Consider the following 16,035-nt stretch of genomic DNA (forward strand, 5'->3'; position numbering starts at 1 on the left):
CGGCTATCTTTTTTTTCTTTCTTTCTTTTTTTTTGAGCTTGAGAATCGCTTTTTTTTTTAATATTTTTTTTAATTTATTTATTCGACAGAGATAGAGACAGCCAGTGAGAGAGGGAACACAAGCAGGGGGAGTGGGAGAGGAAGAAACAGGCTCATAGCGGAGGAGCCTGATGTGGGGCTCGATCCCGTAACGCCGGGATCACGCCCTGAGCCGAAGGCAGACGCTTAACCACTGTGCCACCCAGGCGCCCCGGGAATCACTTTTTAACACAAAGAAATTCACGGACCCACACATTCTGTAACTTGTACTTTTGTTAACTCTTGAATGAAAAATCATAGGTAATGTCAAAAAGCGACCAGGATTTCAGGATCACCTTTAAAAGAATTGAATTTTATAAATCACACGGATATATATATATATATAGTTAAAACAGAATGGCACCTACATGGGCAAAACATGTTTATTTAATGGCCTCCCGAGCCCCTTTCAAGAATTCTACTTTCGCACAGTTCCCTGACTCACTGTGTGGGAATTATAGACTCCATGTTGATTGCTAGGCTTTTTTTTTTTCAAGAGGGCTATTTTTTTTTTTTTTTTACATGATTGCATGCATGAATGAATGAATGAATGAACGAATGACTGACAGAGACAAAGAACCCAGACATTTTAGTTGTAAGCTACTCTTGGGTGATGAACTGTTGCTTCCAGTTCACAAAATCTCCTTATTTTCGAGCTAAATAGATCTTCATATTTGCTTTATGTTCAGTGGACGCGTTACTGCTGTTACCTTCAGGGAACTCTTATCCTAAAATGGCTCACCGTCTTTAAATAAACCAGTAGGAGAACTGGCACGTTTTCAAAGAGGGTACTGTATATAAAAATAGCAAGTATGTCTCTCATTCTTTTTCAGGTTTGTACGGATGCAGGGGGGACACACACGTTCTTAGGTTCAGTAGGACCACTGTGAGCGAGGTGACTGGTCTTTCTGAGGTCGCCAACCCCTTCAAACAAGACTGAAGTTACAGTGACCTACTCATAAAGGCTACAAGGAACCAGAGCGCTCTGGTTTCCCTGAGACACTGCATTTGTCTTTAAGAAAAAGGCTGTGACCATCTCCAGTTCATGAGATTTGCAGCCAAACAAGCATCAATAAAAGATTAAACAGATTTAACCAACCAACCAAAAAAAAAATTCTGTGCTTATGTTTAAATGAATAACTTCTTTTCCACCAACCAACCAACACATGTTTATTGAATACCTAATATGTGCGTGTGGTGATCACAAGGGGGTATACATTCAAGACTTGCCCTCAAGAAATTCTTAATCCGGTGCAGGCTACAAGGCACGCAGAGAGACAATTAGCGGCACAAAATAGGAAGTATAAAGAATAAGAGGGGCATAATTAGCTCCGAGGAAGCAGAAGGTAGTGTGCACTGAGGCAACCTTTACAGGAAAGAGCTAGGGAAGGAGGCCACCATGAAAACCAAGGAACGGGGAGGCAGATTTATTTTTCACGCTGGGAACAGAAACACAGGACGTCCTACATATCGTAGGGGAAAGACACCCTGGTGATCTTGCGGTCTCCACACAGGCCATGCAGGCAAGGTTCCATTTCAGTCTGTATCATCCCAGGGATGTGGCAAGATGGCCACCACAAGACAGTTTCTCATCCGCCTCTCTGGTTGTGACGAGGCATGGGACTTTCCACGTCAACCTCCTGTCAGGTATGGGTGCAAGCTGAGGAACTGCCTGCCTGTACTGTAGGGTTGGCGCCTCTGTGGTAGAGTACCCCCCCCCGCCCCGGGACACAGGACGTTGACGCCATGCTGATCTCGCTTATGTTGCCGCATAGCGAACAAGCTGCCTGAGTCCCTCTGGGCTCACTGGCTCTTCCAGGTCAGCTCTATGGAAGTGTGGCAAGCCGGCCCACCAGCGGCACACTCACTGCTGCTCAGGGACAGCTTGGCTAAGTGACAAGAAGTGGCCAGTGCACAGGCAGGTGAACTAACTTCTCGTAAGTAAAGTCGTTGCAAGAAGTCAATCAATGCCATTCAGAAAACAACCCTGCAGGTATGCTGGGCCATAGGCTGGTGCGCTGCTAGTTGGGAGTCCTAAGGGACCTAAGTCAGCAAGTGACTTGAGCTGAGGCAGAGCAGACCTAGGGCTGAATTAGGGAAGCTGCTAACTACTGATTAGGGAGGAAAATCATTTCTGATTCCTATCATGCTCAGCAATTTTCTTTCCGCTTTCCTCTCTATCTCTGTCCACCATTCCCCCCAAGCACATGCACAGAGATCCCGGGCCAGGAGAAACAATGCCTATGCCATCATTAACCAGCAAACACCTAAAAAAGGGCATTTGTATCAAGTTTCAAGGGATTGTCCTATGTATCTCTCTTTCTGCCACTGCAAACACATGTAAAGAAGATGGGGATTATTTTGTAACAGGATGTACATACCTTGTATGAAAGCACAAAACAGTAGCAAAAGTAATTAGAGCCTTCTGGAGAAATGTGGTCTTCATAAAGGAGAGGCTTTATAAACATGGATCTGGGATCTTTGAGGACGTTTTTCTCATAATTTGTATAGGGATTCTGAGTGTATGCATTGATCATATGTATTTATCTTAAGGTTTAAGACCTTATAGAAGACTTGGCATCATTCAATGTAACTGTAGTCTATTACACATGATATGATATTCCATGATGTACCTAATACCTGGCCCTAGAGAAGGAATGTTCAGTTAAAATGAAATTTTCTTGTAATGAAGTTTTTTGGTACTGAGAAGTGCTTCTAGGTTCAGAAAAGCAATTCCCTTTAATTCATTATTAGAAACTTATCCTCGAGCATACCCCACGCTGTGGAACAGTAGTGGAGGGCATGGGCTTTGGGGTCAAAGTGCTGGGTACAAACTCCAGCTCCATCGCCATTGTCCATCCTATGGGCAACAGGGGGAGGAACAGTGCGCATCCCACAGAGGGGCTGTCCCTAACGGGACAACTCGCACAAAGCGCTTGCTACACAGGATGGCACGTGGACAGCTGTAATTATTATGTCAAACGTATTCTTAAAACGCTGGTACAATATAGCCTCATTTTTGATAGCAAGCAAAGTGTTACCTGGTTTAAGTAAAATTAAATAAGCAAGCATCTTGACTCTTGATTTTTCCCAGTATTTTTTTTTCTCTATTTTTTTCCTTTGAAATAAACAGGAACAGTGAATACTGGGTGGTGGTGAGCAGAAGGAGAGGAATGAATATAAGGCTCTCTACGGAATTATAGTGGTTTCCAACAATGAAATATTGTATGGAGGCTTTTGGTGACTTTCTAGGAATTGATTATTTAAAAATATGCTTCAATTGCCAAAGCTCCCATGACTTATGATGGCTTGCATATCTGATATTTTGTTCCAGAAAACAAATGCAAGTCTCTTTCCTTGTGTTAGATTTTTTTTTTTTTTTTTTTTTTACACGCTACAGTATCACTCCCAACACTGGAGACTTACTTTAAGAGATATGACTTTTTTAATATTTGAGTTTTTAAAGGCATCTGGCCCTTATTTGACCATCCCATTCATATCCAATTCCTGCAGGCATGGTTTTGTTGTTTAAGTTTGGCTTGATGCCCTCTGCAGAAAGCCTCTGCTTTAATGAACACAGCTCCACGAAAACTGCTAGAGTCCCCTGCCTACCTCCACCCCCCTTCCCTTTACTAGAAGAGCACAGAAAGTTTCATCTTGGATTTCAAATAAGGAGATATAAGAAAAAGACATTGCTGGAGAATCAGCTTTCTGTGGGAGCCACTGCTGTGACATATTCATTCAAACTCGATGCCCTCCTATTATTTGCAGAAGTGTTTATGTACTATGAAATGTTCAGCCAGAGCATACCGGAAACCGTAAAATATTTTATGAGATGTATACACGGTTGAAGGTTGAATTTTAAATGCAACCTGGGAAGGTTCTATCGAAATTCCAGGAGGGCAGAGGAGGGAATACTTTCTCTGTAGTGATTCAGTTTTACACAAGGGGTTATATGAACTGGAAAGAAATACCTGATTTGGGAACTATATAAAATTTTTTCATAAAATTAAACTTTATAATTTCTAGACAAGTAAACTTGTTTTCTGTCAGACCAAGAATCGCCACTTATGTTTATTTGTCTTCTACGTGGTAAAAGCATTAAATGTGGATTGTTTATTATTTATAGAAACGGGACAAACATTAATAAATGAAGAATTTTCCCCAGGTACAGGAATTATAGACACCATTTAAAAAATATTTGTGCTTCTGATGGTTTTTAAATAAAAACTCTTGGTTCTAAAATTGGAACATTATTTTTGAATCTCAACTATTGCAATATGTGAAAGCATGTTTGGAACGTCACATTCCAAATTTAGGTGAAGGGAGAAATATTTCTATTTCCTTTACCCTCAAATCTATGAGGCCATGTCAATTTCCCATAAGAGAGGCTGTTTTTACTGATTTGTTGGTTTTATTTATGTTTTTCAGATTCGATCTCCAAAACACAAGGCTACAAAAATACAGATTATTTTGTGTATTCATATTGGATTTAGAAATGAGACTGATGTGCTTGTTTTGGTTTTGATAGCCACTACCTCATGAAGTCATTGTGAAGATCAACGAAATCCCAGAGGTCAGGTCCTGACACAGACTCGGTGCTCAAAGTATGTTAGTTTCCCTTCCCCTGCTTACAGACCTCTTTTTTAAAAAAACTGATGTATAACTGACTTATAATACAGATCATTTAATTATACCATGGTCCCTTTGAAGAAGATTTTAATGTAATACTTACGCTCTAGAATGTGACCAAATTAGTACCATTTAAAAAATAAATGTAGGTTACTGTCGAGGATAAACATGCCATAAAATCCCAAATGTGTCTTGGTAGTATCTTACACAAATCCAGTATGGTGGAGCGAAACGGTAGCCTGAGAATGAGGGGCCATGGATCTCGTCTCTGGTCTGTCACTGCCATTACTGAGTGACCTTGGGAAAGTTAGCTTCCCTCTCCAGGCTACATACTTTCATTGGGAAAATGAATGGTTGTTTACAATGATCTCTAAGACCATCTCTGCTCTAACATTTTATGACTTTACCTAACATTTTAATCTTGAGAGAGCAATTTACTCAAGTCACAGTTTTTGAGATTTTCCTTCTATAAATTTTTTTCTATACCCGCTGCTTAAGACAATTTTATTTCGCTTCAAATTCAGTGTTGTTGAAAGAGTCAGAGAAAGAAGCTAAGTGTAGAAAAGAAAAAAAAAAGAATTAAAAATATTAATACTGAGCAATTATGGGGACATCTAGGCTGGTTTGGGACAGACATAAATGACCTTGTTTTATTCTAAATTCAGCTCACTGGCTTATGATGAAAAGTGAAAGGTTATTATATGGACTTACTGGGCAAAACCAGATTTTATAAATAATTACCTGTCAGACTGTTCAAGATAGACAAACATACGCCAGACCAACAAAAACACAGACCTGTCATATTTCTGAGAGAAATGTACGTTGAGTCTTCCTTCTCGGGGACTATAAGGAGATCAGGTAGGATAAAATGAAGGGAAAAACCTAAACCCTGTATTTTTTGCCTTGTGCATACTTCAAAATGTATAATGTGGGAGAGAAGGAATTTTGATGTGAAAAATTAGCCCCTGAAAATTTCATACATCTATAAGCCTGGCAGATCGAAACCAAATACAATAAATGCTGTCGTTTTAAAAGTTAGGATGTTTACTGCAAGCTTATAATTTTCCATGATTAGGGATGCCAAGAAAAATAAGAATGATGATAAAAAGAAAAGTTTAATCATACATTTCAGCAAGCGCAGATGGAACATCAAAACCCCTTGGCAATTTTTTGATATTATATATCTGTGTTTTTTTTTTTTTTTTGTTCTTGACATGAAGATTTTTTCCAGAAGGACTAACGCAGAACAGGTAAATGACAGTTAACAAATGTGAATAAGATGGCACAATCATATGAACGGAGCCTCACGATGATTTGGTCACAGGAGGAAAATCTTTCATGCTTGCGATTTCTGTTTTTATTAATGCTTTACAAAGGCTCTTTTGGTGTGTGCAAAAACCATGATAAAAATAAAAGTGCACAGAAGTCCTACCGAATTAAAGAAATAACTTCCTTTTTTGTAATTCAAGTTGAACCAGGAACCGTACAATTACATCTGTTACGTTTTGATTTGTTCTCAAAAGTTCGAGTTCCTCATTTAATGGAGAAAGTCTAGATGCCAGAAGGGTAGCTCAGCGGCGACCAGCAAGAAATCACCCAGTCCACAATTCCAGTGCAGCTGTGGGAGTGCTTTGAAGGGAGACAGCAAATCACTCAACTCCCCTTCCTCTACTGCTTCGGGTTATTTTGCTTCTGAATGGCTGTGTGTGTGTGTGTGTGTGTGTGTGTGTGAGCGGTGGGCCTAGGGACTGGAGGGAGAGGGGACGCAGAGACATGAAGACAGGGGAAAAGGGCCTGTATGAGGGAGAATACACGGGACAGGCCGATCCGCAGGAAACTCGGGAAGAAGGCATGAAAAAATAACACGTACGCTTTAAGTGGGGGTAGGGAGGAGAAGATGGGAACAGTTCATCAGATCAATGAGGTCTCTGATTAGTGTGAGTTTATAAAATGAATATTTGTTTCCAAAATACATGTAGGATATATGAAATCAGTGGGACAGTGCAAGGGGAGAAGTGGCTGTCCTTTGAATTTTGTTTCCTTTGTCCCAAACCTGGATTACAAAATGCATCAAATAAAACATAGACTAAACACTTGGGCAGGGGGCGGGGGAAGACACTGCTTTTAAGATATGTGAACTGAGGGCAGTAAATCCATTCCAAATTAAAATTTCAAAATTGTGTGATCTGCATTCCTGTCCACCTACACACTATCCCAAACATCCTGCCATTAATTAGCTAAGCGGCCCGGCCAGTAAACAAGACGAAGCATTGAGGGCGCTGGAAAAAGAGCTGGAGTCAGCCAGCTGATAGTCACAACAAACCAGCCCACTCCTGAGGGTACGGAGAAGGTAAACTTGTATTTTATTTTGTCCAAAGAGGGGAACAGAAATCACCTTAATATAACATTTGCCTTTCCTGTTGTTACAGTCACAGTCCCATCAGCAGGCCAGAAAAGCCATCCCATTCCTGCGGTAGGCACTCTGTCAAAGAAAAAGAAATCTGCAGTGAATTATCACAGCAAGTCAAACCGGGGAAGGAGGCAAAAAAAAGCAAGCAGGGCTTCTTCCTGTTTTGTAGACTCTGCTGTTTTGAACACTCGAATAGGGTGTTCCATCCGAACGTTTCTGGGGCTACCACTCTGTCTGTTAGAAAGTCAGTGTGGTTAACAAGTGGTTAGTGATTCTATTTTGGGGGGAGTGGGAGATATGCAAAATAAGATCTCCCATTTTGTTAATTGATTGGGTCTGGTTAGGTCAAAGACATGTTGTATTGAATCTGTTTGTCCTTTATAAACATGTGTTCTCGATTGGATATGCTCAAGAATCACTTCTAATTAACTAGCTTAATAGTCTATAAATTACTGACTCCTTACAGCCTTCCCAGGCCTAATTTATAGTCTCCGTGGAAAGCTTGGAAACAGACACTCACAGAGGCCTTTCCTGCTCGCTAAAATATGGCGATCTCTACGGAGTTCTGTACATCACCGACGTTATAGAAAGCTCGAATCTTACACAACGTTATACACGCACACATGTATAGATGTAAGTATGAATATTCATAGAGGGAGAAAACACTCCCATAAAAGCAAATGGGAAAATGGATACTAATGGCAAAAATATGATATGTTCCAGTAAATCAAGTAAAACTGCTGGATTTTTCTTCCTGCAAGATCCATTCTACTGCTCAGAACTGGAAGAGCTGGACTACACGGCCTCTTGCGACTTGCCTGGAGTCTCATCACGAAACCCAGAATGAAACAACTAAAATCCAGGACTTAGGAAGAAAATTACCCTTTTCACCACATTTTTCATGATTTAAACTAGGACTAGTCATACTCAGAGAATTCACAACCCTCAATTAGATGGATTTTTTTCTACACTCTTTTCAGAAAAACAGTAAAATGACAAAATCTTATCTCAAGGAATTTTTTTTCCCCTTTAGGCAATAATTTGGATTCTAGATTTTGTATACTTCCAGTCCAATACATTGACCTTCGACGGCCATGTTACAGGAAACCTAGAGTAAGTTTTTATCAATAAGATAACGCTGAGGAGGTACCAAAGAGTTTACATCTAAAAATGGTTAGATTACATTTATAGTTACACCCAAAGAGAGAAAAGTGGAACCAAGCTGTTCAGAAAGACCTCCGAGGTGAAACAAAAAGGGTTTTCTGCATAACTTTCTGTCCATCATAAAATTCAACCAACTTCACGACCTCTCCTCCAAATACCCAGCTTATTCAGGAGCTATGAGGGCTGGCAGGCTTTGGGACTCAGGCTGAAAGCTCGTAGGTTGGTTATGTGGCTCTGCAGCTCGCTGTCCATCAGCATTTCAAGGATGAGAGAACGGTGGCACGTTCCACCTTTCACTCCTCCGGGCTCTCTCTGGGAGCTCGCCCCTTACCACCAGACTTTCTGTGCCCCTGGACGCTTGGATTGAAGCAACCATTCTAAATGAGGACTAGAGAAGTCTGGCTTTACCTCCCCAGAGTGTGCACTGGAGAAGAGTGTTAAATGAGTTCCTCAGAGAGCCACAAATAACTTGCAGGAATGGATAGAGTGTCTCCCCACAACCACAGGCAGGGGAGCCTCAGGCCTTGAAACAGCCCCGACCACCACAGCTGCCTTCGAGAGGCTTATGCCACAGTAACACTTTCAGGTTCTTGACCTTGATGTTTGAAATCTCACAACCACAGTGACAAGCTTTAACATAACATAATATTTTCAAGCACAGGGATGGCTTACATGGAGATAAATGGACCTGGGAGCAAAGCTGGATTCCTCGTAAAGGTAAATGGTTGAAGTGAGTCTTGCCTAAAAAAGTAGTTTTGGCTCAGGAGAAGACGGAGTCTTGGCTGAGCACACCTGAGAAATAACCAAGTTTCATCTTTCCAGTGGGCCACAGGAAATGGTTCTCTCTGGTACTGAAAAGGTTACTTTTCAAAGATCAATTCGCCATCACAGATGATTTATCACTATTGTTTGCAAATGACTACAAGACTAGACACATTTAGTAACAGAGACTTCGAGTAGCCAAGTTTACGAGAAAGCCAGAGTTTAGAGCTGCCCCAGATTTCTGGAATAAGTTCTTCCTATTCCAGTTCTAAAATAGAAAAGGGACAAACAAGCGTGTGTGATTAGTGAAGAGCAATTTCGGCAAACCAATCCCCTAGGGTCCTCCACCCTGAGTCACAGCTTTTTCCTTTTGATGTACAAAGGATGTATGTCGTCTGTGGAGGGTGATTATGGGAACATCCCAAATTTGGCATCCTTTCCAGAGTAAGCAACTTTAAAGGAAGATGGATGAGGACAACTCATCTTTGTGTCAACTATGAGTTTCTCTCTGTTTGTGCTGTGAATGCTAAAACTAAATTTAAACACTGCTTGGTGTGAGGGCCTTCCAGAGGCCACATTCTCATGAAATACTTTGTTTCCTACTTACTCTGTACTGTCAGATCCTATGAATGACTCCCTGCTTCTAGATCTTTATAGATATTCCTACTTAGTAACACCCAGGCCTTGACCAGACAAAGCTGGGACCACCTCCACCACTATTAAAAAGTATAAATTAATCAATAACACAGCCGACTCCAGCCCAGCTTCTTCAAGTTACATACCACTTAAACTTTCTTATTTAATAAAGCTATCTTCTCAACTACTAGTTGCTCTTACGTAAATTTGTTGAAACCCTTAGACATGCTAGCATCCCTAAAGTTACCAGCAAAGATACTTCGTTTTTTTAAAAAAGACCAATTGCATTTCATAGGCTTTTTCTTTTCCTTGAATTGAGGATCAGACTAGCTCCCAATTTTTGACATTCATATATTCATTCAGCTCCAAATTACAGCCTACGACCAGAATCTCAATCTAACTGGTTGAGCTGACGCATATTCTGCCTACTGCATTCGGCACTGATGGGTAGAAATTAAGTCACAAGTTTTCACTTTTGAAACACGATTTTTTTCTTTTGTGCGTATAGACAAGCTAGAAAAAAAATTTAAATCCTAAACTGGTTTGTTGTTTCTTTTTTATGGGCCATCACAAATTATACATTTTGAGGAATATAAATTAATATTAAGAAGCAAAGGATTAATATTTAAACAAAAGGTAACTATGCTACAAAACATAACCTGTAATTCCTAGTCAAACTGTATGGATGTTATTTGCACCATTAACAGAATTAGTAAAGTTTAAATATAGATAAAACTACCCCTTCCACCAGTCTGGATTTACACTTATTCTCCACTACTAACTTTGCCGATTCTTTTCCACTTTTTCAAACTTCAAATGAAATAAAACAAAAATTTCACTATAGGGATTGACATTAGCAAGATGGCTGGCTAGGAGGTCCCAAAGCTTGTCTCCCCACAAAAACAATGAATAAGGAACATACCAAGCAGATCTGGGAAAGCTCGAGACTATAACAGAGAAGCAACAGAAACCCTGCGGGGCTCAAATACCGAGCACAGCTGCATAGAAAAGTCTAAGAAGCGTTTTACCTGCATCACTCCACCTCCCAGTCTAGAGAAGCTCAGTGCAAAGATTAACCCCTTTGGAGGGATTATACCCGATGGGAAAAGGAGAGCAGGAGAACCCCAGTAATCCCCATCACTGCCGTGGACATTCGTAGACTTTGCTACCGAGCACTCCCACAGTCTGTACCAACACTGCACCCAGCTAAAGGAGCTGCCCGTAGTCCCCACTGCTGTGTCTCCTCACCAGGGCTGCAGCTACGGCTGTGGGGAGACCTGCCCCCAGGGGCCTCAGTTGATGCTGTGCCCCACTCTCTGGGATTGGGACGCCACAGCACCTTGCTGTCTATGAAACTGGAAGTGCCGATGCTTTCTGTGCCCTGCCTTCAGGGTTCTAAGTCATGGCTTTGATCAGCCATCACTGGGGCTGAGCCGCTGCTATTCTGTGACTGATCCCTGGGGTCCTAAAAGTTGTGGCTTTGACCCGCCATCACTAGGCTGTGATGCTGCCGTTGCTGCTCTCTGTCCCACCTCTGGGTCCTGAGCCATGGCACCAACTTGCCATCAGAGGTTTGTAATGCCACAGCTCTGTGCCATGCCCCTTGTGTCTTGAGTCACAGCTTTGGCCTGACATCACAGAGGCCAAGCCGCTGCTGCTCTGCCAGGGTTTTGGTCCACCCCCCCCCCCCCCGGGCATGCTGTTGCTGTACCCCTCATCCTGGACGCAAGTCACTGCTGTATCCTGTCATTCCATAGCTGCGTGCCCCCATCCTGGGGTCCAAATTACTGTGGTGATCCCCAGAGACTCAGATCCGGGCTCCTTGGGAGATCTGCACATGCATGCACATCAGACATTTGGTCTGCCATCATAACAAGTGCACCCGGGCCCCAGGACCTGGTTTCGCTGCTGCACTGGGTGCCAGTTCACCAGACCTGGTACCAAGAGGCATTCCCCTTGGATAGAACTCCCTGCCATCAGAAAAAAAGGAGAAAAGGAAGACCCCTGAAGTCTCTTCCACGTAGGACCCCAACAGCCCTAGACACTACTGCTGCTTATAGGACCTCTGTAGTCTCGGTCAAAGAACCCCACAGTCTTTGCCAATGTTGACCTCAGTTGATGTAGGTGTACAGATTATGCAGCTGTGCCCTCTTCAGATTCAGAGACAGAGCACCCTACCCAGCCAGAACCCTCACAGCCACTTTCTGTTGAAAGTCTTTCCCCACCAAAGTCAGTCTAAAAGGCTGAAAGAGGTGACTCCTCTCTCAAATGACAAAACATCAATGCAAAGCCCCAAGAAACGTGAAAGAAGGAAACATGACACCACCGAAGGTGCTTGATGATTTTCAAGTTACTAACCCCAAAGAAATGGAGATCTGTGAGTTACCTGAAAAAGATTTCAAAACAATTATTTTAAGGAAGGGCAGTGAGATTCAAGAGAACACAGACAGACAACACAATGAACTTAGGAAAACAATGCAACAATAAAATGAGAAGTTCAACCAGGAGAAATCATAGAAACATTTTGGAGCTGAAGTATACAATCAATGAAATGAAAAATGCAACAGAGAGCTTCATTAATAGGCTCAATCAAGCAGAAGAAAGAATCTGTGAACTTGAAGAGAAATCTCTTGATATTATCCATTCGGAGAAGAAAAAAGAAATAAAAATAAAAAGAAGTAAAGAAAGCCTGTGTGAATTGTGGGACAACATTAAATGAAATAATATTCATGTTATGGTAGTCTTAGAAAGAAAAGAGAGAGAAAGGGTCAGAACGTGTAAAGAAATAATGGCTGATAACTTCCAAAATCTGGGGAGATGGCCATCCAGATACATGAAACTCAAAGATCCCCAAGCAGACTCAGCCCAAAGAGATCTTCACTGAGACAGTATAATCAAACTCTGGAATATCAAAGATAAAGAGAGAATTCTGAAAGCAGCAAGAGTCATCACATAGGAGGGAACCCTGATAAGGCTATCAGCAGATTTCTCAGAAGAAATCCTTCAGAACAGGAAACAGTGGGATAATATCCTCAAAGTGGTCAAAGAAAATAAACCCAGGAAAGTAGCTCCTGAGTAGAGATAGACTTTTCCAGACAAATAAAAGCTAAGGGAATATATCACCTCTAGACCTGCTTTACAAGAAATGTTAAAGGAAGTTCTTCAAGATGAAACAAAAGGATGCTAACTAGTAATATGAAAGCATGAAAGTATTAAATTCACTGATATAGGTAAATAGACAAATTCAAAAACTCTAGTATTGCAATGCAAATCACTAGACTCTAGTATGTAAGTTAAAAGAGAAAAGTGTTAAAAATAAGTATAGCTACAATATTTTGTTAATGGGTATACAATATGAAGAAATGTAAACTGTGACATCAACATACAGTTGGGGGGCAAGTAAATGTGTAGAATTTTTTCCTGCAGTGGAAGTTAAGTTGTTTTCAACTCAAAACAAACTGTTACAAGATTTACTATGAAAGCCTCATGGTAATCACAAAGAAAAACCTATAAAAAACAAATGAAGAGAAAAGAATCAAAGCATACGACCTTAAAAAAATCAATTTTCAAAGAAAGACAGCAAGAGGGGAAGGAAGGAAAGGAACTACAATTAGGAAACATTTAACAAAATGGCAATAGTAAGTTCTTACCTATCAATAATTACTTTAAATGCAAATGGTTTAAATTTTCCAATCAAAAAACACAGAGTGCTTGAATGGATTAAAAAAGAAAAGACCCAACTATATGGAGCCTCACAAGAGACTCACTTAAGCTTTAAAGACACTCATGGGCTGAAAGTGAAAGAAATGCAAATGGAAAGCACAAGAGAACAGGGGTAGCTACTCTTATATCAGAAAAAAAGGAACTTTATTATTTATTTATTTTTAAAGATTTTATTTATTTATTTGACAGAGAGAGAGACAGCCAGCGAGAAAGGGAATACAAGCAGGGGGAGTGGGAGACGAAGAAGCAGGCTCCCCAGTGGAGCAGGGAGCCCAATGCGGGGGTCGATCCCAGGACTCTGGGATCACACCCTGAGCCGAAGGCAGACGCTTAATGGCTGAGCCACCCAGGCACCCCAGAAAAAAATGAACTTCAGGTCAAAAGCAGTAACGAGATTAAAAAAGGTTATTATAATATAATGAAAAGGGGTCAGTTCATCAAGGGGCTGTATTAATCATAAATATATAGTCACCCAATATCAGAGCACCTAAATATATTAAATGATTATTAACAGATCTGTAGGCAAAAACACACTGATGCAAAAATAGTAGGGGATGGGCTTCAATACCCCACTTTCAACAATGGACAGATCATTCAGACTTAATATCAGTAAGGAAATAGTGGACTTGACCTACACTTTAGACCAAATGGACCTAACAGACATATATAGAACAGTCCATCCAATAGCAGAAGAATACAAAGTATTCTCAAGTGCACACAGAACATTCTCCAGGATATATCATATATTAAGTTATAAAACCAGGCTCAAAAAACTTAAGAATATTGAAATCTTATCAAGTATCTTTTCTGGGCACAATAGTATGAAACCAGAAAACAGTAACAAAAGGAAATCTGGAAAAATCACAAATATGTGGAAATTAAACAATGCATTTCTGAACAGTCAATGGGTCAAAGAAGAAATCAAAAGGGAAATAAAAAAATATCCTGAGACAAACCAAAAAGGAAACACAACATACCAAAACTTATGGGATGTAGCAAATACAGTTCTGATAGAAAAGTCATAGCAATAAATGTCTGCATTAAGAAAAAAAGAAAGATTTAAAATAAACAATCTAACCTTATACCTCTGGGAACTGGAAAGAGAACGAACTAACCCCAAAGTCAGCAGAAGGAAGGAAATAATAAAAATGACAGCAGAAATAAATGAATAGGAAGACAGTAGATAAGATCAAAACTAAGAGATAGTTTTCTGAAAAGTTAAAGAAAATTGACAAACCTTTAGCTAAACTAAAAAAGGAGATGACTGAAATAAATAAATAAATAAACCATAAGAGACTATCTATTTACAGATAAAAGAAGAGACATTACAACAGATATCAAAAAATTCAAAGGATCATCAGAGACCACTATGAACAAGAATATGCAAACAAATCAGATAACTTAGAAGACATGAGTAAATTCCTAGAAACCTGCTACTTACCAAGATTGAATAGTAGCAATGTTCACAATAGCCAAACTATGGAAAGAGCCTAGATATGCAACAACAGATGAATGGATAAAGAAGATGTGGTACACATACACACACACACACACACACACACACACACACAATGGAATACTACTCGGCCATCAAAAAAAGGAAATCTTGACATTTGCAACGATGTGGACAGACCTAGAGGTTATTATGCTATACAAGATAAGTCAATCAGAGAAAGACAATTATCATATGATCTCACTCATATGTAGAATTTAAGAAGCAAAACAGAGGATCATAGGGGAAGAGAGGAAAAAATAAAACAAGACGAAATCAGTGAGGGAGACAAACCATAAGAGACTCTGAAGCATAGGAAACAAACTGAGGGCTGCTGGAGGTGAGAGGGGTGGTAGGATGGGGTAACTGTGTGATGGGCATTAAGGAGGGCACGTGATGCAATGAGCACTGGATGTTAAATAAGACTGAAACCAATAATACATTATATGTTAATTAATTGAATTTAAATAAAAATTAAAAATGCAAAAAAAAAAAGATGAATAGAAAATCTGAACAGACCAATAATGAGCAAAGAGATTGAATCAGTAAAATAAAATCTTCCAACAAATAAAATCCCGGGACTGGAAGGCTTCACTGATGAATTCTACCAAATATTTAAAGAAGAATTAATATCAATTCTTCTCAAACTCCCAAAAATTGAAGAGGAGGAAACACTTTAAAACTCACTTTACAAGGCAAGCATTATCTTGATACCAAAGCCAAACAAGGGCACTACAAGAAAAGAAAATTACAGCCTTAAGACTTTGGTCACCAATTCTGATGTGGGTTTTTTTCCACACCAACAAGCAATTCTTGGACACCAGTTCAGTGTCCTACAATTCAACTTAATTCTGACACATCTACCTGGAGACAGCATCAGATCCCACAGGTTAAGGACTCAGTCCTACAAAACTGCTGCCTCCCCACCCCCTGTACTGTAGATGCCAGTCACAAGTCCAGGTTACCACCTGTGCTTCTGAATGACCAGCTGTAAGACTGGAGGTTTCAATGACTCCCTCCTTGGATTTGATTAATTTGCTAGAGTGGCTCACAGAACTCAGAGGAACATTTTACTTATAAGATTACTGGTTTATTACAAAAGTATATAATTCAGGAAAATCAGTCAGATGAAAGAGAT

General features: G+C 40.3%; 1 protein-coding gene across 3 annotated transcripts in view; it reads right to left on the reverse strand.

The window, feature by feature from the left end:
* SUPT3H (SPT3 homolog, SAGA and STAGA complex component) overlaps nt 1-16,035 on the reverse strand; it is a 535,243-nt gene that overhangs the window by 16,196 nt on the left and 503,012 nt on the right. Inside the window, exon 12 of one of the 3 annotated variants that reach the window (XM_026507333.4) lies at nt 7,053-7,192. The exons of the other annotated variants lie outside the window; for them this stretch is intronic. Within the exon in view, the coding sequence (XP_026363118.2) occupies nt 7,151-7,192 (42 nt within the window). The 3' untranslated portion in view covers nt 7,053-7,150. Of the gene's footprint in view, nt 1-7,052; nt 7,193-16,035 lie in introns of those variants that run through there. 3 annotated transcript variants of the gene reach the window in all.

Source organism: Ursus arctos, unplaced genomic scaffold, assembly GCF_023065955.2.
Source record: "Ursus arctos isolate Adak ecotype North America unplaced genomic scaffold, UrsArc2.0 scaffold_29, whole genome shotgun sequence".
Classification (NCBI taxonomy): domain Eukaryota; kingdom Metazoa; phylum Chordata; class Mammalia; order Carnivora; family Ursidae; genus Ursus; species Ursus arctos.